The sequence below is a fragment of the Streptopelia decaocto genome (assembly GCF_964273445.1).
Source record: "Streptopelia decaocto genome assembly, chromosome: 8".
Lineage (NCBI taxonomy): Eukaryota > Metazoa > Chordata > Aves > Columbiformes > Columbidae > Streptopelia > Streptopelia decaocto.
Genome location: NC_138662.1, coordinates 7,809,832 through 7,833,596, shown reverse-complemented (window position 1 = coordinate 7,833,596; position 23,765 = coordinate 7,809,832). Strand labels below are relative to the sequence as shown.

Below are 23,765 nucleotides of genomic sequence, written 5' to 3'. Positions count from 1 at the left end.
ACTTCTGATTTTAAAAAACACATTGTAAAACCTCCAATCGGATAAAAAGTCTCTCACAAATGGAAAATTTGATTGTCTGATTTCCAGGAATATAGTAATGCATTACAACCTATGTATAACATGGCAAAGCCGTGAATAGGGCTGCACACACATTCAGCAGCCTGATGACACCAGCAGCTACGGTGTCAAACCGCTTCCTGTGCAAGAGAAATTCTTCTGTTGGCTAACAAAGATGGCACAGCTTGCCTAAGATTGGCAGAACAATATAATTAGTTGTATAATAAAAGCTAAAACATACCATTGTAATAATTTTCCTCTAGTATTCAAACACTAGCAGGTTCTTTTATTTATTTATCAGAAAGTATTTTTACCATAAACTGGAGTTTCCCAAGCTCAAGTGTGTTAGAACCCAGGAAATGGCAAAGGCAGTGGAGTTGTGACCTCGGTAAGGGGGCTTGTAAGAAGAAAACTGCAAACTGTTTCAATAAACTACAGTTTTAAACCACATGATGAATCTATAACTGACACCACTTCATTTCTTGACTGGAGCCTGGACTAAACAAACCAACAAAAAGCTGTGACAACCTCCCATTGGCAAATATATAAAATGGACTCTTGATCACTGATAAATGTTGTCACAGCAGTGTACAGCTCTACACTATGGGAAGCACTAAAGCCTTTCTGGCAAGGCAACCAAGTCATACTCTTTCTGTAAGACAGATCTTGAAGCACCCATTAAAAAGATCTTGCAATGTGACTGGGAAACACAAATAACACTACAGTTACTTTATGGAAATTTGAACAAAAGCAAAAGTAGGGCTTTCAGAAAAGGACTATTGTCTATAACTACAGGGAGAATATTTGTGCAGGTGCAGCACCCATCTCTGTGTGCAAAATAATGTTTCTCCCTGCTGGCATACTATACAATAAGGGGATTAGTGCCTCATTTAATGAATATATTTGCAAGCATGGTGAACATGATGTCAGACAGATACAGGCACTAGAATCACACAGTTCAGTCAAAAGAGCAAACACTGGTAGGATGACATAAGAATCTCAGGTGCATGCAAAAAAGCCATCGCTGAGAAGCTTGAGTAAATGCAGAGGCCATCTTATAAGTAGCAGTAGCATACACAATGTTAACTCAACTGCTTACCCACTAAGTACACCAAGAACCAGGTTAAGTACGAAAAATGAGCCAAGGATGATAAGACTAACAAAATAGATCCATGGCCATTCACATCCTATTGCATCATTTACCTGTAAAATGTAAGGAAATAAGTTATGATTCAGTCATTTATTAAACAGCAGAGTCCTTTGTGCAGCTGCCAGATCACGTAGGTTTATGGCTTATTCAGTTCTTAAAAAATACAAAATCAATTAATGTATTTCAGTTTCTTTACTTACCCAAAATAAGATGTGATGCCTTAGAAGACAAATTAACATTTAAAAAAGTTCAGGAGATCAGTCTTTTTTATAATTTTGCCCTAAGTATACACAAGAGTATGTCTAAACTCTGATTTTGGTATTTGTATGTTATTTGATAGCTACAGAAAACTGTTTCTGTTCAAAATAGAGGTTCATTAAAAGATGTCATCCCAGCTGAAGCCTCACCTGTACAAGATAACCTGTGTGTTCATGGCAACTGAATTCAGGACTCTGCCTTCATGATGAAAAAGGTGTATGCTTACCCGCTCAATACACCAAGAACAAGATTTAGTACGAAAAATGACCCAAAGATGACGAGACTGACAAAATACACCCATGGCAATTCAAATCCCATAGCATCATTCATCTGCAAGAAATAAGATGATCTTATAGAGTAGATCACTATAGGAATAGCAGTGAAGAGTCAGAGAAAAAGATAATTCAGTTATTCCAGTGAGACAGCATTCTATGCACTCCTTCAGTATTCGAATAATAACAATACAAGAAAGAAGGCACCAGGCACATTCACTTTGCATTTTATAATACATATTCCAAAACAGAATACTGAGTGAACCCAGCATTCAAATAAAAAATATTCTCAAACATAAATGGACCACTGCCACAGTTCTGTTCTTTAACACCTAGAAAGTGAACTTTCAGATCTCGCTAATCAAAATGATGCTTACAAAGTAAATTGAAATATTATGATTTGTAGTGCATACCTATCCTAGCTACATGAATGATCCTTTGAGAAAAGAAATAGTAATGTGTATCTCAACAGTACAAGCAATATTATTTTTGCTGTAACATGGAAATTAAATACTTTTTCCTGAAATACTACAGTTGGATGCAGTCCGACATTTTAAATCAATTCACAAAGAAAAAAGTGAGAATGAATTAGTGTAAAACATGAACACAATTCTAGGAAAACAAACAATGGAAATAAAATTTTAGAAACCTAGTGGAAACGGGGAAATATTCCAGAAACATTTCTGAACAAAAATTACATGAAGATCAAGTTTAAATGAAGTTTAAAAAGTTGTAATTTTTTTTTTATTTTTTTTTTTAAGTAAGGTTGAGCCAACTGAACTTTAAATATGACCTTTCTGGACTCACTCAAGCTTTTCTATAAAGACCTTTTCCACTGTCTGTTCTTAGCAAGCTCATTACAAATATCAGAAGATGGACTTAAGAAAGATACCTATGGAAATCTAAAAAGGCCTATTCAGAATAACAGATATTTTAAAACACAGGGAAATTGTTTTTGTGTGTCTCACATAGGTGCAAAAAGACATTCTGGTAAGTTACAAAAATAATTCTGACTTGGAACTTCTCAGAAATGTCTCTTGTGGGAGAGGAATTATTCTGGCTTTTTGCTTACACTGACAAGTTTGCATTGGATTATTTCAAGATGCTTTTTAGTCATGAAAATTCATCAGACAAGACAAACTGCATGAGCATTCAAGACTGCGTATGGTATTGTACAACAACCTTTGGGGAAACCTCTTCCTCCTTCTGCGAATGCTCTTGCATTCATTGTACCCGGAATTTGTGTTTGGGCTTTGAGCTCTATTGATAGTCAAGTTTGACTCCTGTCCTTAACATCTCTGTTGGAATAGACACATTAAACATGGAAACAAACATTTTTCAAACGGTACTTCTTATTTTATTTTTTTCCTCTATCTTTTAAAAATGTATCACAATCTCAGTTTCTACTAGGTGGCCCTATGGATGGTTAGATAAAAGCACATGCATTAAGTCTTTGCAGGTTAAGGCCCATAGCAACTTTTCCTCAGTCATGATCTGTAATAATGTCACTTTTTACTAAAGTAAACAAACTTGCTTTAAAATAATCTATATATCACCTTTTAAAATGCCTTAGTAATTAAACTGAGGTACTGACAAGTAACTTACAATTACTTAGGCTTGCTAGGAGAATAAAGAACACTGCAAAATATGTATTTGATATGGATTTTTTCCTTTTAATTTCAATAAAACTATATTTTGGAGAAATTAAAATGGAGAAGGACTATAGCCCTTCAGGAAGGCTGGGATCATTACCTTCAATTTTTAAAGATCCGAAGTTTCCATAGTCCAATTCTGCAACAGCATATTCATATGGAAAAATAAAGTATTTCATAATGCTGCTGTTATACTGACCTACTTAGTCTCCTGTGCAATACTTAGCATGTCAGGTGCCTATGCTAAGGAGATCAGTTGTGTTTTGTTTGGGTTTTATCATCCATTCCCATTCTCTCAGAGCAAGTACCCTACATTTGAAAAGTCTTAACAATTAAGAGGTTCAGGTAGTTAGTAAAAATACGCTGTTGCCCAGACTGAATTTCTGCTTTGTGCCAGTGTATGTTGCCCCTTGCATCTTCTTTCAAGTGTAGACATCTGGCATTAAGATACAGGAACAAATTTTACTTAATTATTTTAAACGGATATTAATGATTATTTTATTACTTTAGAAGCGAGTTTGCTGCATAGAAATGAATCATATTATACAGGCTAAGTGCTTTTCTAACAATAGCTGATAAGAACGAACATTTAATTAAATTTCAAATACATATGAATGCATTTTGCATCCAACAGTTGTTTGCAAGTCATCAGAGTTGAACATGAAGGCATAAAGTCATCTGGTATTGATGCAAATGTTTTCCTGCTATAAATCTTGAGAAACCTGAAAGATTAATATTTGCAATTTTTCTTTGAGAAAAAAGAGCTCTGGGAATCACTGCAATCCAATTTGATACACTTTTTTTCTCACAAACATGTTTAAGAAGCCAGTCATTCTGTTAACTTAGAAACCCAGGAGCAAAGCTGAAATTTCCATGCTCTGTCATAGAGGCCCTACAAGCATGGGCACCCGTGATCTGCATTTCCTTCACTCATTTTATAGTAAATGCCTTCTCATTTATGGGGTTTGATTGTAAGCCCAGTGTTTTAGGCTAATCTATCTGGAACCAATGTCCCATGATGTAAAAATTGGAAACTGCAGCTAACCAGGGCTAGAAGAAATGTTCTCACTGGAGCAGATGCTGAACTAATTCAAAAGCATTCCTAACTCAGGAATCCTTAGTCTAGTAGTACACCTTGGCACTAACCTAAGACTGAATAACTAAAAGGAACAGTCTTAAACTGCATTTACGAAAGAAGTTTACCATTTAATTACAGAGACAAATAAGCTCTAATCAAATAATGCATTGTCATTTCTATTCATGAAGTAATATTTCTCATTGCATTAATACCAGAGATGAAAGTACAAAAAAGTCCTTTCCTTTCAGAAAACTTTTCTCCTCGTTTCATGCATGTCAAGTGGCATTTTCCATAACTTTCAATTAAAGAAAGATTAAAGGAGTCAATTTGCCTTCTGATTAAAAATAGAGGCAGAGCTTGGTTAATACATGAGCACAAGAAAATCTCTGTCTTCAGAAACAAGATATTTTTGGTTGAAAGGATTAATGCTGACTTCTCATCCAAAGTGCAGAATAAGGTGTTACAAACAAAGTAATTCCAGTTGCATTGGAAGTTCTAACTAAGAAACAAACAATAAAAGCCCTTGAATTATGCTGAAGTACCACCAGGAAATGTAGGAGATCTCGCATCTCAAATCCTCGGCAAAAAAAGTCTTGCAAGACTGCCACCCTCTGGGGCTCAGGGAGGTCCTATACCAAAGGAGGTGTCATATGGACTTGTCCCATCTCTTTTTAAGTCCATTCAGCTTTTAGCATCCATTGCACCTATCACCAAGACACACTCAAGTAACATCCTTCTTGCTTGTCTTTGTGCCTTTTTCCAGATCTAGTCTTACTGTCTGGATTTCAGTTCTAATGAGTTTGTTCATCACATTGACCAGAGGACAGATGAGCTGATGGATGATATGAAGGACACAGCATTTTTCATATAATTCAGTTCTGTTTCATTGTAATGGTAGACATGTATTACTCAGATAAGTGTTTAAAAATGCTTATTCTCCACAGATGCCACTTTTGGCTACACTTCAGCATTTTCGGTCCTTTCATACAGATGTTAAATTAGATTTGTATCTTTAAACAGCTTTGAAAATAATTTTAAACGGAACTCTGAAGCTCTTCCTATCCCTTTCATGAGCGACACAGTAACTAACAATTGAAAAGTTCTTGTAACAGGACCCATTTGTTGATGCTACCAGATCTGGAGACAAGTTACTCGATACAAAATATAATTCATTTTCATTATGTATTTGTGAGTATATATAGATATATCTGCAGTCTTGAAGAATTATCTTGAGCTGGTAAGACAAACTTAGTAGTCTGAAACTGCCTCATCTGTCATTTGGAGTGAATTATAATACCTTGTTAGCTGCGCTGTAGTTGGAGTCAACTACCATTAGAATGCACTGTAGATGATCAGAGACCAAGACTCTGAAGTGAAATTTAAAGCAAACACAGAGCAGCAGATGGCACACTTCAATCTAAAACATTAATTAGAAATCATTAAAATGTCTCACTTATCCCTGTCTGTGGTAATTGTGAGTAAAATCCCCACATGCAATTGTATGCGGATCAAGGTCTTACTTTTCTGTACACCTGGTACTGTTTTACTGAAAATTGTTGCAAGGTCTTTATATGTATCAACTAATCTAAGCCCTAACTGGGGATAATGATAAAGCAATGCAGTAATACCTATAATTCTGCATTTGTAGTATTACAGATGTAAAGGACTAATGCATGAGCTTATTTTGAATTATTTTCCACAATGTTTCAAACTTGTTTAATTTCTAAGTTGCTCAGTTTCCTCAGGTTAGTTTCCACTTAGTTTCTGCTTTCCTCTTTTTATAACGTTCCAATATACACATAACCGGTGGCTTTATTTATTGTTACCCATAGTCTACCTAATCATCTTAAAAAATATTAAGACTGACAAATTTAGTCTCTTGACAGCTGTAAAAATCCTTCAGAAATCAGTTGTTTCTGAAATGGGACTAATCCTGCATTCTTCAAAGCACACAATGCAGGTTCCCAAAACCTGAGATCATGGGCTATTTATTCTACTCATTTTAGAGCACACTAGACAGCTTTTCAAAGCCTTCTAGCTTCAAAGGTTGTGTCCTGGGATATTCTTGGCTGAACTGGAGTTAACTTAAAGCTGACTTAAAATAGGCTGTGCTTGAAGCATGGCAGCCTCCAGGCTGGCTTATAAAAGCATGTAATTTTGTATTCAATCTTATCTGGGTTCTGGAGTTAAAGCACAGATTTCCCTGACATTCTCCTGACTGGTCAGACTCAGCTTCGTTGTACTGCCGATACAGAAATGAGCCGTGGGACACACTGCTGAGACATGAATTCAGAGACCAACTGCTTTGTTAAGTATTTCAGCTCAACAACCATTTGAAAAATCAGAATTCCTTGGCTCAGCCATTAAGGTAGGCCTAAAGAGAAATGCATCCCTTGGAGAAGTGAAAAATTGTTACAATACCTATAGAGCCTCATAATTACTCAACCATCTCTAAATACGGCCCCCGTCTTCTGTATGTAAACTGTGCTATAAAGTCACATATAGGACACATCTAAGTGACCCTCTCTCCAGTTAAACCTCAGCTTGCAAGACACTGCTTCCATTTTGCTTTGATCTATCTGAATAAACTTTGATTTCTATTTTCTGTCATTTTAATCCATTGTTAGCTTATGAAGTAGATAAATTAGGTACTCACATAAACCATTTTTGCTTCCAAAGCTGATTTTTTTTTCTAATATTGACTAGAAATAAGTTTATACACAGGCCATTTTTTCTTTTTCATTCAGATACTTTATTTTGCATCTAACGCTATTTTCGCCAATTACCATTGGTGGTATTTCATTAATCAGCTTACTGTCTTTAACTGGGGGTGAGAAACAAATGATTATTCTAGGGGAAGTCCAGATGTCAAACGTGACTGCTAAGAAATTATTTTCTCTTTTTCAAGTAGCTTTCCCAGGTCAAATCTGCAGAGCAGATGGACATTACCATACCAAACCAAAGAGTAATGCCCAGGAAAAGTTTTCTCTTGGATTGTGGGAGAACTCGACCAGGTTTAACAAAATCTATATTCCAGGTATAACAAAATGGATATGTTTGATTCCTTCAATTGGTTCCAGCATGTTAATTTAGGATTAACAATTTGCTAGTGCTTCTACCTATTTATCTATATTGCCCAAACTAATTTCGCATAAGAAATTTATAAAACTTATGTAGTGATCTGGTTTGTTAAATCTATGGGCCCAAAAACCTGCTGAAATGGATTAACTAATGTGATAAGCAGTGTGTTTATTTTTAAATATTTGGCTACAATGTACTAAAATGAACAGAGTAATAGTATCCACTTTGGTGATATGTACTAAACACCTTTTGTCTTTTCACATCTGCTGTGCCACCAATATATGTACCATACATGATATAATAATTAGAGGTATTTAATATTTCCCATATGCTGGATTAAAAAAATGCAAGCACAATAGCATGTACTATTCAAATTGAAGACATAAAATTGTTACTTTAGTTTATGTAGGAACAATGAACAAAACCCAAATACTCACGGTAGATCTGAAAGTATCTACTAAACTGTTATCCTGGGACAGTTTGGGAACCAGGACAGTTTTTAAAGGATCATTTGCTTCTTATGGCAAAGATTTTTGGAAAAAAACCCCTAGTTATTAAACTAGTGGAATTCTTAGCACTACTTAAAGTCTAGCTTACTTCTAATCCAGTTTCTATCCATTTTATTTAAGCTTTATGAGGAGAAATAGCATGTTCTTTTGAGCATTTGCAGTGATCTATGACAAGAAATTAGTTCCATGCTTTGACTGCAGCACAGGTCAGCAGACAGCTAAGACTAAGATATTAGATACCTTGTCAAAATAAATCAAGTTCACTTCATGGTAAAGATATTTCCCTGTGAGGTATTTTAAAATCTCCCTCAGGTGGGGGATTTGTGTTAAGATGCTCATTTGAAAAAAAATTATATTATCATCACTTGCAATGCTAATTCACACTTTTAGTATATCTATTCCTTGGCTTGGTTGCTCTGTTTGTATGTCTGAATCTCAACTCTCTCTTTCTGAGGTTTCTAACTTATTGGCAATTTAAGTCTTTTCTCTTTGCAGTCTAAAATTGGTTGATTCAAAGCTTTTTATGTCTGGAGAACATAAAGCAATTAGTCCAAATAATTACCTAAAAGGTGGGGAGGTTAAGCTAGATTTTAGCATTAAATTGGATTCAAATAATTAACACACAAATTGAAAAAAATCCTGCCTGCAATCCTTGGCTCTTAAGTGTGGTTTACGCAGTATGTTAATACTGCCTTCCAAAATTTTTATCACTCTTTCTCCAGCTGGACATCATGTGTTAAATTTCTGGCTATGCAGTCAAAGGCTGGGAGCACTGTGCATCCAGCACATCAGTGCCTTTGGGGATGAGCTGCCTTGTTTCACCAAAGAGTCTCCCTTAGATGACCTGTGAGTGGTGTTGAGTGATGTTAAGAGAACAGCATTAAACTGTCCTTAGTACATAACAGGCAAAAGCAGAAATCAATATTTTCTAAGATTTTTCTAGAATATTTCATCACAATTTTTAACATTGCTGAATATTCGCAACTTATTTACAAAGGGAAAAAGGCTGAGAGAAGTCAAAGAATGCTTGACAGAATGTAAGCTGAAATTAATAGCTGGTACATAATATCTGGATGCAATAACATGTCTTCCATTGCTGCAGCTGTAGTGAGCCTAATATGACTTAAATCACCCAAAGTAATTTTTACTCATTAGTTTATTAAATCATTCAAAGTTCTAGAGTATTATTGCCCAGTTTACTGTTGGTCACATTTTTTGAAAGGTGTTTTTTTAGAGATTCCTGCTCAGCACTCTGATGAGAGTTTTGATAATACTTCAAACATATTCTGCAACTTTTTGTTTATGGACTAATAATATATTTTGTGCCTGAGCCAAGGGGTTTTCTTGTGAGATATATTTGCAAAATATTTGCTTGTGTTAGGAAAAATCTTTGTCTGCACATCAATTGGTTTCAAGTACATTATATGCCCTTATAATAGTTCCGAGGAGACTGTCCTTTAAGATTCTTGAACTGAGAGCATTCTAAAAAGTGATTAGAAGATTGTCTGAGTTCCTGATCGTCTGACTGACATTCTGAAAAATTAACGGACTGCTTTGATTTATTATTGTAATTATTTTATTTTATATTTTTAAGTTATATTTTTTCAAATTCTCATCCAGTTAGAAAACAATCGTCCAGTCATTTTCTACCTTTTAGTTTATGCACAATAAAGAAAGTCACTGGAAAGCTAGCAACGAAGCCACAGCTCTTGTACTTGGTTATTTAAAGAAATGCTATCTATTTAAATATATATATAAACATATATTTAAAGAAATACTGATACAGTTTTTTATATCTTAATGTGTTACTTCCAGTAACATGAATGCAATGGCTGTGTAGATACCTCCATACTAAACATCTGCAAAAGTGCAATGCAGCCTAAGCAGACGGTGTTATAGAAATTATTTATTTTCTTCAAATGTTCTAAGATGCTTCAAGGAGTGTATTGGGGCATATAAAGGCTTATTTCTAAAGCAAGAAACAGATTTCTAAGTGCGTAATTTGTGTTATAAAAGCAGAGGAATTAAGAATTAAGTATTTCTTAGATGACAACATATGTTACTATCAAACAGTAGTAAAGACAGTTTTAAGCAGTTGACATATTAGTAAAGGGTATATTAAAAAAAAGTTGATAACCCTTTCCTTAAGCCTTATGCAAGTTGCAGATATCTTTTAGATTGCTTAGACATTTCAAATAATTAAATGTGGTTTTTAAACTTGAATCTCTGAGACACTATCTTGTTAACATATCAGTAGGTGTTTTAATAGGCAAAACCACGTGAGACATCAATGTACCTTTACTCAGCAGTTTCAGCTTGAGTGCTTCAGTCTCAGAAATCTCCAGATCAATCTGAAATCAACCTGAAATCAATCTGAATAGTGCCAGCCAGGTGTCAAGGAACTGAGAAGCTGTTAGTATTTCAGCTAGTAATGCAATGTATGTGCATAAAATTGACTTGGTAAAATTCAGTAGCCACTAATATAGTTGTTCCATTATTGAGTCAGCTGTGCTGGCAACCCAACACATAGTTTGTTTCACAGAGGACCTGCCCATCTCTCATTCAAGTTACAGTAGCATCAGTGTAGATTATTTAAGTGTGGTAACTCAAGCTGAGTTTACTATGGTGAAAACAAGAACTAAATGTGATAACTTTGGTACTCACGGGAAAAAATTGGGAGGCTTATGGGCAAGTACCACTGCCCATTATGTGTGTTCTTACGTATCAAGTGAAACAGCTGAAAACAAAAAGCAATTGACAAAATACATATTTGCCATTAATAGACTATAAAGTTGATGTTTGAAAAACATGGAAAAAATATAGAGCCAGATATGCAAATGCAGAATTTGTAATTCTTGAGTGCTTGTTAGCATAAATTGAAAATGAGGCAGGAATACTATGCTTTCAGCTTTACAATGTGAGCCAGAGCATTAAAAACTTGGACACACAAGCTGCCACTTTGCCAGTAACAAGGACTGTACTGGGATCCAAAACTAACAAGCATAAGCCTTCAGCTAAGGCTGTGACTGGGCATAAACACAGTCCTAATATAAACAGAGAAGATATACAGATGCGCAGCCACAAACGTTATACAGGTTGGGAATACAAATGCTGCACTGGCTGGTGAAAACGAGGACACTGCCCCTTATCCTCCATAGTGAAGTCTAGCAGCAAGGAGTCACAGTTTTTGTGGATGAAATATGTAATACATGCTATTCAGTGAGCTTCACAGAGCTTGGAGAGACCAAGCAGACAGATGAAGACACACTAAAAATAATGGGACATGTGGGAATCAGGTGCAAAGTGGTAAGCAGCAGGATGCCCAGGTGAGTCACCAGTATCTGAAGGGTGCCTGGTGGCAGCAGGATCAAGCCCTCAATCTATAACACATATGCAAAAGAGAAAAATCATTATTGATGCTTTGAGGATTTCTAAGCTGAGTTTACTGTCGTTAACCAGGTGATAACAAGCTGTGCTAGTGAGTGTTATTTTAAGCTGTCATTTTTGGCTGTCATTCTTGCTAACAAAATGCCACATAACATGATGCAAGACATCGCATGTATTTCACCCACTCTGATTACACCTGCTATCAAGTTAAGCCTACATAGCTCATTTTACTGTTCATACAGTGACCAAATGGAAATAAGAATTTTGTGCAGTTTCTAATATTTGTGAGTTCATTTTTATGTGCTTATGTTTGTATAAAACCTGTTCAGTCAACAAATTTCTAAGCAAGAAGCATCCCACAAAACCCATGCTTCTCTAGCTAAAATGGTTTTCTTAGATTCTTTGGACATTTTTATTACTATCTGGTATACCTCTAATCTTTTTTATAATCAATTAAAATATTTTCCAATTTTTAGCTAGCAAATATAGCTCAGCTTAATCCAGGGGTAACATTAAAACATATAAATTGTAATTTCTCTTGTACTCCAGCAAGTAAATTCAGCTTGACAACAGGCAATTTGTTGGTCTACAGATCAAAAGAATCCAGATGTGTAATTTAATTATAGAAATGTCAGTTAAAACAGATTCCAAAGTCACTTGAGTATTTGACTTTGATTATATTTCACTAGGCCAATAAATGTTTGCTTCTCTGCCTAATAATCTCAGTATCATTTGTAATGAAATGAAAATGGACATCTGTGTACCTGAAAATATCTTCTACATCAGGAACTCATTATAGAGAAATAACTCGTCTGCAGTTTTGCATTTTTAATTTTCTTAAGCCTTGCATTTGGAAATTGTCTGATCATTACAATATTAAGCAACTTATTTCGACAGCTCACTGGATAACATGTATTACATGTTTCATCCACAAAGATTTCTCAAGATGCATCAGATCATTTAGCTCTTTAATTCTTAGGGGAAAAAATGTTTAATCTGAACCACTCAACTAAAAGTGTTTCTACATCTTTTTTAACAATTATATTCTAAACACAGTAACTCCCAAAGTTTTTACATTCATTTTCTTTTAAAAAGTTGGTGACAGTCAGAGGAATTATCAGGTACTGAAATGTGGGCATACTTTTCTCTTGAAAGTGTGTATTTTTTTCTAGAGAATCATTGCAAAATTTCCCTTTTATTTTGGGAGGGATAAAAATAACTGTCACCATCGTGAATACAAATACAAAGCACATACTAATTCTACATTTGCACAGTCCCTGAGAAAATTAGGAAGAGTTGGAGAGCAAAACCCAAAGAGAGTAGATAAACCTACACTATGAGAAACAGTACATTAGCCTGTATGTAGCTATGCATTATTGTTAGACTCTTTAGTATCAAAGGCTTGTGTGGTTATAGTCAATTTTGTATCTCTGCTAACAGACACTAGAAACAGAGACTCATATGTTGCCCCTTTTTTTCATCTTTCAATCCAAAAAGAATGCCAGTTTACCATCTTAATTATCTTCAACAGTGACATTATAAGTATTCAAAACGTGTCCATAATCTAGTATCATAAATTTTATCTGGTGTTACATTTTCTAGCAACAGTATATTTCATCTTGATTTGAAACAAATGACTACATAAAATTAACTGTTCATTCACTGGGTGATACTGCATCCTGAATTGCATACAATACTCCACAACTTGGCCATACTACCTTAAAGAAATTCAAAATGTGACCTCCTGTGAGCAACATAACTTGGAGTACAGTTCCAGTAAAATACCTATTTTTAACAGCTTGCTAATAATCATCCTTACTAGCAATCAGCTTTCTTCTTTATAAATATTTTGCAATATTTGAACTGTTACAATTATATTTGTTATAAGGTCCTAACTGCTGCAAAGACTTACTGCTGAGTACCAAGTGGTACAGAATATTCTCATTGATTTTCAGCACCTGTTAGGTGGATTCTGTCAAAGAATTCTTGAATGACCTTGTACAAATTATTTGCATCAGATATTTGGGTGCCTAAAGATTCACCAAAGAACGATGTCCTTAAACTGGAATGGGGTTAGGCAGAGAAGTGTCTACCTGTATATTCAGGTGATCCTATTTATTTAAAAAAAAAAAAAAAAAATCTGTGTGTTGTTTTTCCTCATTTCTCATTTCTCAGTACTAAATTCAGTTGCCCAGTGTGCATCCAGCTCTCTGTTTATGTTGTAAGATTGTGGAGGTTCCATATCTGACACTAGAGTAGTGTTTAAAGGTGGGGACTTACACAGGCTTCTGAACACCTTCTGCTGCTTCTATGGAGACAATCTCAGGCTCACAGCTCTTGTGATTTGTTCTTTCTGAATTGTTAACAAATCGTTTGCAGTCCTCATGGCAAGCAATGACAGTTGAGAGCTTGCTTTTTCTAATTTACGTTAATATTGTGAAATATTTTGCAGAAATACTGCAAAAAGAGAACTTTTAAGCTTAATCGGAAAACACATACTTAAAAACTGTAGGCTTGCATGAAAAAATGCTAGTCCAAAGGACATAAATGTAATATTACATTTATCCAAATGGAATAGGCAAAAAAACCCACTCAAATAAGCAATGAATAAACTTGTTTCTAGAATGTCTTTTTAGCCTGAGGAGTCCAGTAAGATGCTGTGACTGGGAGAAAGTACGCAGCTGAGTTCATCTCCTGCAAAACTCACCATGATTTCCTGCTGACAGTATTGTAAAACACAGCTTATTCCACATTTGAACACTGAAGCTAGTTTAAAAGTAAACAAAGCTCAGTGACTTGTTAACTTACCCAATATAACACATCAGTCCATCCTTCCATGGTTATACACTGGAACACAGTCAACATCGCAAATGCAAAATTATCGAAGTTGGTTATGCCTCCATTTGGTCCAACCCATCCGCCCTTACATTCCGTGCCGTTCATGACACACTGACGTCCATTCCCTGAGAATGCACAAGGTGCTGGATCTTCTTCAACTAGTATATCTGAAAATGAACCCCAAAAAATCAGAACTTCCTCAAATTTTTGTGAGTTAACTCTTTGCATGAATAAATATCGACTCTGTTGGAAGGTAAATCCAGAAATCAACCTGAGAAATGCCAAGAAAGGCAACCCATGGGGGCTTCAGAGCTCTTACTGTCTCTCACATCTGGGCTTACAGCCTTAAAATAGGCTAAACAAAGCTGAATGTAGGAAAGAGCTCGAGTAATTAAGCAGTGGAAAGAAGCACGTGACAATACAACATATACTTTTAGAATCTCCTCATGTTATTTTTTTTTTCTCTTCATTGCCATTCCTTCATTTCCGTTTACTTCATACTACCATAGAGATGACCAAGGAAACAGGTCTGGACTAGTTCCTACATATAGCTCACTTAATTACCTAGCTGACAGAAATGTCCCATTAGCCATCACATACTTACTTCATGATGTTTCATTCCATCAAAACTCTCACAACAAACACTTTCATTTTATCATTTCACTTGGACAGAGGAACACTGTTTTCTTTCATTACTCATTTGAGCATTTCACTTCTTACCACGCTGCTGCAATCTTGAAGGAGAGACCCTGCCAGATTGTGAACTCTTCCCTGAAACAGGACTAGCTGGCTCTTCAGTAAGCAGAGATGAGAAAAAACTGTTTTCACTACTGACATCTCAGTTACACATTTCAGAAATGAAAACTTATTCAGAGCATGTTCTAGTCTCAAACTAGTTTGCTTTGTTGTTTTCTAAGTTTAATGCACTCTTCCTACATTATGAACCACAAAGGAAAACAGGGTTACAACAGTTTTAGTGCTTTGGCTCCTGTTCTATTTCAAACTGAAATCCCACAGACTTAAAAGAAAACAGAATTAGTCCCTTATTTTAGTCAATTTTCATGACTTACCTGAATCAATAAGAAAACAAGATTTGTGCATTTTTCCAATAAAAAGTTCCAATCCTATAATAGCATAGATTATGATTACAAACAATACCAAAAGGGCAATATGGAGGAGGGGGACCATGGCTTTTATAATGGAGTTCAGGACAACTTGTAAACCTAAAAGAGAAAAAGATAATACAAAATATGAACCAGACTCCTATGTCTTGCCTTACCAAATTTTCTATAATTACACATTATTAGAAATTAATGATACAGCCATGCAGAGTGAATCAGTTTTAACAAAAAAAAAAAATCAACTCCCCAGAACCACAAAATGTTCCTGTAACATAACATATTTCATAAGAATCCAAAACTTAGTGCCAAAGTCTAATTTTTCCTCTGTTAATAAATGCTATGTCACAGAAGTCGATGTTTGAAATGTGTCAGAAGAATTTATGGGTTTTTAGAAAGAAAGGACATGTAGTCAGTGTGTGGTTGTAGGTTATTTTATATGACCTTTAAAAAGCTCCGTGCTACAGCCACAACTCTCTGGCAAGTCCTGAGAAAATGTACACTCAGCCAACTGCAGAACTGTATTTTTGGTCTGGAGAAATAAACAGCCACCTGTGAAAATACATTTGGAGTACGAACGAACTTTTTCATCACTTTCAGAATTACTTCATTTTTGTTTTCTCCTCAATTAAATATTTAGCCAAATTTTAGCCTTACTGAAACTAGTAAATACCGAACTAATGAAGCTGCCACATTTTTTTTACCTAGTTTTTACTTTAATAGACTTCTTTTCTGACATTTCGTAAGACTGCTTCTTTCTTCACTGAAGTTCTTTTGCTAAATATATACAATCATGATCATATATAATCATGTGATCATATATCATATGATCATGATATAATAATAAACATAGCATTAGGATTCTTTAGAATGTCTTGGAAAGACCTGAATTGCAAGCCACGAACCCCTTATTCAGCCCAAATAGCTTCAGTAATTAATAATGTATTAAAAGAGAACAGGAAAGATTATCAGAAAATTCAATTGCTTTCTATAAATAATATTGTTCTACTTTTTAAGTTTCCTAATTTATCTGTTAGCTCTACTGAGATAAACAGAAGGCATTCATGTGCACTGGAGGGGGCAGGAAATATGAAATGTGTAATGTGCTTTGGCATACACTTACCAACACAGAAACTATTTTAGGACCACCTACACTTTCAGATCTACAGGGATTCGGAGTAAAATAATTAAAAAAAAAAAAAAAAAAAAAAAAAAAACCAACCACACCTGAATTTTATTTTCATTTTAACATGTATTTTACTTTTATATAAAACTTCTTAAAAGGAAGAGTATTCCCCTATCTGCTTATTGAACTGTGTAAGAAGATCATACACTGAATGAATTCACAATCCTTTGTTCAACTTGAAATAGGGTATCATTCATCTTGAAACTCACTTTATATACATAACCAGATAACAAAAATATCAACTTCATATTATCTCATTTCTGTTAGTGTCTGGAAAAAGAAAGTTAAATAATCAGATCAGTTATATTCATTCCAGTGAAATTAAACAGAAAAGAGCTTACTGGGCACTCCTGATACAAGCCGGAGAGGTCGCAATACACGAAAGGCTCTTAGGGCTTTGACATCAAAGCCACCAGGTTTGCCACCTGAGTGGCTGCCACCTTCTGTTTCTTTGGTTAATTGTTCCAATATTACACTAAATAATCTAGAAAATAATAAGAAGAATAAGGTTATCACCATCCATTTACTATGCAATCAAAGGTAGTAGGAAATTACTTGAACTGCAGACAATTCTGAAAAGCTGTTCAGCTGTCAAAATGAGAGGTATATTCACACATTAAATCATGACAGGCAGAGTTGTGAAGTGCAAGAGTTTCTAATCCCTGCAGAGAGCGATGATCACAGAGTATCTAATAAATTAGCATTCTGCTTGTATACATGACCTGCTATTTTTAAATAAATGTAGCTACTTTGCCACTTTTTTTGTTCAAACATTTTAGCTCTAAGTTTCGGAGAATTAGTCTTCTCTTTAGTACATGAAACAGATAATCGCTAGAAACCATCTGTTTTAATTTTGGTGGAATACATGAACTTCAAGTGATGCTGCAGTCACTTGAAGTCACATTCTAAATACAGTCAGTAAAAACAGAATATATTAAAAATAGAGTCCAACATTTAATAACACCAAAAATTTGTTTCTTACACGTAATAATTTTGAGGGTAAAAATATCCCCAGATGACTAATTTATTATATTGTATTTCTTCACTGCAGAAATGAGCTAGTCATTCATTAGAACAGTTTGGAAGACAAGAGTTATATTTTTCTGTCCAACTTCTAGCAGCAATTCAAAGTAAAGCGGTTGAAGTGCAAAGTAATAGTAGATTGTTTGGACTTGCATTTCAGATGCACCATTTCTAGACTGTGGCTAAACGATGCACACCATATTATCCTTTGCGCAGAGTCTGTAATTTAGTCTTGCAAAACTGAACTTCACCTGAAAGGATTAGCAAGTCAACAGAGCTTTGTAATCCTGAAAAATGCATCACACTTTTAAAGGACTCCTGAAACGTGCTGGTTTTTGGTTTTGTCAAGAAATGTTTTCACAACTTTAGTTCACAACTCTGTCATGCTGGATTGTTGCTGGAAATCACATAATTTTTAATAGGTTGTCCAAAGTAGAATATTGAAGACACTCTCTTCCCCCAGTAAGTGACTGACCTGTATCAGTCAATACCCGTATCTTTTCTGTTTCATTTCCCTCCAGAGTGAAACCCAGCTATGAAGACCACAGGTCTTAGAATGAATGCCGGCAACTCACATACTGCTACATTTAATATTTTAGGTCCTGATTCAGCCCTGTAATTTAATAGAAGCATAATTCTAAGAAAATGAGCCATCTCAATGATTTCAGAGTGATTATTCATGCTCTAAAGGCAGACATGATTAAACAGACTTCTGAATCAAGTCCCAAATTAAGAGAATCTGTTTTCAGCCTGTCAGTCCATACATCATTCAGCAAATTAAAGGGCTACAGGCACAGGAGGTTGTTCTGAAAGCTTTCTCTACCAGGACCATATTCTTTCACAGAAATCAATGGAAATTACATAGCATAGCATGCAGACAAGTAGTAGATTGTTCTGAAAGTAATTCATACTCTGACTGTTTTCAGAAAGAAGTGATAAAGACAGGAGAAAAACTCACTTCCACAGCTATGTCCACAGCTCTGTCATTTTATGTCTATCCTATAAAGCCATTAAGGTATAAAGCCATTGATCTCCTTTATTACTTTGAAAACTGACATTTATTTTCCTGTAAAGTTTACCAAAGTTTAAATGCCAAATTTGATGTTGTGGAAGAATGTCTCTATACATGCTTCCCTTTTGCTAACAGAAATTTCTTTTGGTACAACTAAGATTTATGCATTTGGACTGCTACAGTTTCTGCTGAGAAAGCACATGAACCAAATTCCATCTAATAGATTGAATACAGGGCATCACGGCAGCTCTTTCAAAGCTATTAAAATATCTAATGAAATTTCACAATGAAACCAGTCAAACAGAATCAGATCCAGAAGTGATTCCATATCCACCTTGGGTTATATACAAAAATCAATTTTTCACTGGGCTTTTAAGTATTAATTAAGTAAATGGACTCATGTTTTTTTACTTGCTTATGTGGGTTGTATTGTTCTTGAAAGAACAAAAATATTGCTCGCATTTTTGCCAGTGCCTGATGTGTTATGAAAGGTCCATTTTGTCTTCCAGGTAGACTGATGACAACCTACACAATAATTTATAGTCCAAAGCTTTTGGTTTTGAAGAAAGACTTAAGTCTTAGTTTGATATTTTAGGTATTTGATAAGACGTAGTCCTTTTTTCTTTGTATTTTTCCTTGGATTCAGTGTGAGCATTTGACCTAACTAGGTTTAGGCTCCAATAATGAGTGCTATATGAGTTAATGGAAAATTTTTTAGTTATCATGTATTTAGGACACAGCCAAAGATAGAGGTCATGTTAATTAGACTGCTCCAGGGTTACTGTAACTCCGTGGTCACTTCACAAGAGGGAAGAGGTCTATTCAAGTGACTGCCTGGCAAGAGAATAGAGGTCTTATGTGTGATATTCTCCAAACCTGCCCATCAAGCTTCCCCTTCAGGCACAGAGGCCAATCTGTTGAGAATGACCTGACCTGATGAAGGATCTATTTATATACAAATTTTAGCCTTGGACCAAAAGTGCCTGAATGCCAAGCACCTGGCCCAAATACAACCTTCTCAGTAACATTACAATCTCAGAATCAGAGAGTTATACATTGGGTATTCATATCATAATACTTGCCCAAATTTTATAATGCTTTACTATAAATTCTTTTACTTTGCATCTTTTCCCCGCATGTAATGACATGAGTTAAGAGCAGCACATGCTCCCATTTCTGGGCCTTTTCAGTTACAGGCAACCCTCGATATAGCTTGAACCTAACAACGATACTGGAATTTCAGACTGCATGCCAAGATCTTCTTTGCAAGCCAGGCACAACAACTAAGTTATATGTGGATAATGTTCTCCATGTACTATTATCAATAAATGTTTTCAATAAACACAATTTACAGTACCGGAAATTTCTTTTTTTTCCCCCCAATATAATCTCCTCCATGTTTAGGGAATTTTCACCGGTGCCCACATCAGCCTCACAGTTGCCTTCAAAAGGCCAAATGCAATTTCAGGACTGTATAAACATAACTACTCCTACATGACTCCACTGACACAAAGTTGCTGACACAAAAAAGATGCATTATTTATCATAATCAGGTGCATAATTTAAGTGTGAGATGTTCCATTCCCCGCTCTTCTGGTACCTGCATAAGACCCAAGCAGTGCGGCTCTGAGGAGCATAACAAACTCGTTGGGATTTCCTGGTACAGCAAAGTGCACAGGGTTAAAAAAAATAAAAATAAAAATAAAAATAAAAATAAAAATAAAAATAAAAATAAAAATAAAAATAAAAATAAAAATAAAAATAAAAGTAAAAATAAAAATAAAAATAAAATAGGACATTTTGAGCACACATTCTCCCCCAGGCAAGCCAAAATTATGTAGACCTGGGGCCTGATGTGCAGCACCCCAAAGGAAAGTACTTGAGTGTTCAGTTTTCCTCAGATTTGGGGAAGGTCAAGGAACTATTCGGTTAGCTCTCTCCCCTGACCATTCTCCTCCACTTCAAAACACATGGGCTCTCCCAGAGGTTTCTGTGGGACAGATGAACTCCACATAACCACAGTATAGGGATAAATGAATAAATGATGTAACAATGTATGAAATTAAACAGACCAACCTTTACCATATGAAAGACATCAGGAGTTCACCTTTGAAAAAAATCAGATGGAAAAGATTCTGCAAGATAATGACCAATGAAAATTTTTGGCAGAACTCAAAATTCCCTGGGAACTTTTACTATAAAGCTGATTGTGCAACACAGCCTGCAGCCACAGATAGCGTTGAAAACTTTCAGGACTTTGTTTTGAATTTTTCAGTCATATCAGTTCATTCTTTTATTCTAAAGAAAGAGAAATCAAGTGTAGGCTGTTACAGCCAAACAGACCTATATCTACCTCACCATAAAGATTTTAAATCTTTGTATAATGAAGGATAATTACTTACCCTACTACTACTATTACAAAATCCAATAAATTCCATCCATTTCTAACATATGCATTGGGGTGTAATAATAATCCATATGCTATAATCTTCAAAAATGTTTCAACTGTAAAAATTATCAGGAAGGCATATTCTACTTTTTCCTGTAAAAGACAAAAAAATACAATGAATGACAACATAATTTAACAGTTCTTTTACTAGTTAGAATTTGCAGAAAGTGGGTAAATTGTATTGATCAGGACTAAAGCAACACGATACTTCATGGCAGCTTATTTTACAGGTTTTAATCACAAAGCACTTAATGATAGCTGTACTGACAAGGTTATAATTACATAATTGCATTATATTTTCCTGTTTTCACATTCTGCAAGAGAAAAAGGCTCTGTTTCTGCACACATGGAAGCATACTGTACTTTTGCCAAGCAAATAGTCCAATCCAGGTCAACAGCATTCTTTGCATTCATTAAAAAACAGAAAATGCTGTAGAACAGGGCTCTGGAAATATCCTAAAACAGTATGCATTGGTATACTTACTTTCACTATTCATTACATCAGCCTTTATTTAATTAGTACCCACAGAGTTCTACCTAATAACAGAGTTTGAGACAGTGTTATTGCATACTAAGATTCAGGAAGTTATAAGCTACTTAAGAGGGTCTTCATTGAATTTTACAGCATCCTGCAACTTTTTCATCTTGACATAGAAGTTTACATTGACTTATTCTTCCTTCCACATCACCAGAATTTCTTTAAATCATCCTAATATGCTTGAAGAAATTTTAAGTCAGTATCTCACCACTTCATATCATTGAAACTTCAACTTCAGATGTGTCGCAATGCTTTTTTTCAATATCGAGTTTCCTCGTTTTACAAAAATTCTTACTTTAAACAAAGTTATACACCTAATCTCTTTTACTAGCTAATTGAACAATATATTTTTTGTTGCTTCTTTCTATATCAATAGCATATTCAATCTGGATAAATTGTAAAAGTCACTGCTATCAAAACAGATCAATTAACACATTTGTTCTTTTTACCTTCAGAAACCACCCTTTCATCCCTTCATATAATACTCTGTTTAGTTATCTGTTACTGTGCAAATATTAGAGCCAAGAATAAAAACCACAAAGAGAATGATTCATTTTTTTAAACTTGTTCAGGAATACATGATGCTGCTCACTTATCTCACACAGTGTTAATTATGTGGACTATAACTGCTCAGTGAGGATTACAATCTTCTACTATCATAACTCAAGTACAGCACAGACATTACACATAAAACTCTGTATTTGCTATTTGTTACACAGCTTGTCACTTTCACATACAACCAAATGAAAATCAAGCCTTGACCATTTGCAATTTAAACAAAGATCTTTTATATTCTCATGTGCAATGGCTTTAATTTGGGAGGCTGGGTATCTTTTCCCCACGAAAATGCCATTTAGGATTGGTTATGTATAGGATGCAATATATCTATTTATAAATCTGACACTGGCAACTTAATAAATGTAGAAGCTTATCAATAAACTACATACTCCTCTCCAGGTCTTCATCTCCAGCAACCGGCACCTTGGGATCGCTGTGAGAGGTAAGGCTTTCTCCTAGTGCAAAGCAAGGATTCCTGGATCTCACCTCCTGCTCGGCTCAGTCCCACACTCCTGCCTTTCTCCTCTGCTTTGAGCACACTCATAAGCACCAGAAAGTCTCACCCAAGGCAGCTTCTCCTCAGCTGCATTATATTTTGTGTGAGATGTTCCAGGCCAGTGAAACTGATGGACATCTTCCTCCTCCTCACTCCTCCAGATTTTTTTCCTAATATCTATTTCAAAATTATCCCTTCCACTTACCATTTAATTACTGTATAATAAGAGTTTAGTGGCCTCACAGAATAAATGTGAATGGTTTGTGCACCAAAAGCCATCAGATTTCTTTGGCTAGAGAGCACTACAGAGGTTACAATAATATGAATTACCAGCATTCCTGAGAAATATCCTGCAAAAACACTTGAATTCAAGTAAAACCTACCATGTACACATTTCACTATAACAACTATTTCTGTCTCCCTGCACATAACTAAGTCTGCAGCTTGGATATAGAAAGATAGATAATGTAAGACAACTTAAGGAAGGCAAAAATATTATGGTTGGCATTTGCTATGGGCAAAATATATGCCAAAATCATAGCAGTTAAAGAAAAGGTGAGACAAAAGAGATAGGAAGTTTCATATATGCAAAATTCCAACAGCTTCTTTCCATAAAGGGAACATAAGACACAGGACTGGATGGGACCTTCTAGGCCAAGATGACCTCATGGGTCATCATGTCCAGCATCCTGTTATTACAGGCACATATATCATTTAATTCCACCCATCAACCTACCAGATTCCATCCTAAAAAGCATCTTCACTGCTCCCCTTCAAAGAACGTTCTAATGCTCTTCTGCTATTTGAGCCAGGCACCAGTCCTAGTCCTAACGTAACCTGCTTAATGGTCCCATACCCTTGCGGTTCATTTTAATGTGATAGTTCAAATCTAACAACTGTATCCCATCACTTAGCATCCATGTTCTAAAATACGCTTGGTCCTGTTCCTGTTTATTTTATTTCTCTTTTATGGAAGTGGGACTGTTTATTATTTCCTAAACAGCACTGCAAATATTCAATTAAAATAACATGGGGTGTAATATAAGCTCATTTTTAAAACCCAAAGGTGGGCTTAAGATCAGTGTGCATCACTCAGCAGATGA

The 23,765-nt window shown here is 35.3% G+C and overlaps 1 protein-coding gene across 12 annotated transcripts in view; it reads right to left on the bottom strand.

The window, feature by feature from the left end:
* Nucleotides 1–23,765, bottom strand: part of CACNA1D (calcium voltage-gated channel subunit alpha1 D) — a 176,501-nt gene that overhangs the window by 93,824 nt on the left and 58,912 nt on the right. For all 12 annotated transcript variants that reach the window (XM_082059732.1, XM_082059737.1, XM_082059738.1 and 9 more), the window contains exons 4-8: nt 21,024–21,163; nt 16,928–17,070; nt 15,353–15,505; nt 14,253–14,449; nt 1,157–1,260 (exon numbers count right to left, since the gene is read on the bottom strand). In XM_082059732.1, coding sequence (XP_081915858.1) covers nt 1,157–1,260; nt 14,253–14,449; nt 15,353–15,505; nt 16,928–17,070; nt 21,024–21,163 — 737 coding nt within the window. The remainder of the gene's footprint in view (nt 1–1,156; nt 1,261–14,252; nt 14,450–15,352; nt 15,506–16,927; nt 17,071–21,023; nt 21,164–23,765) is intronic.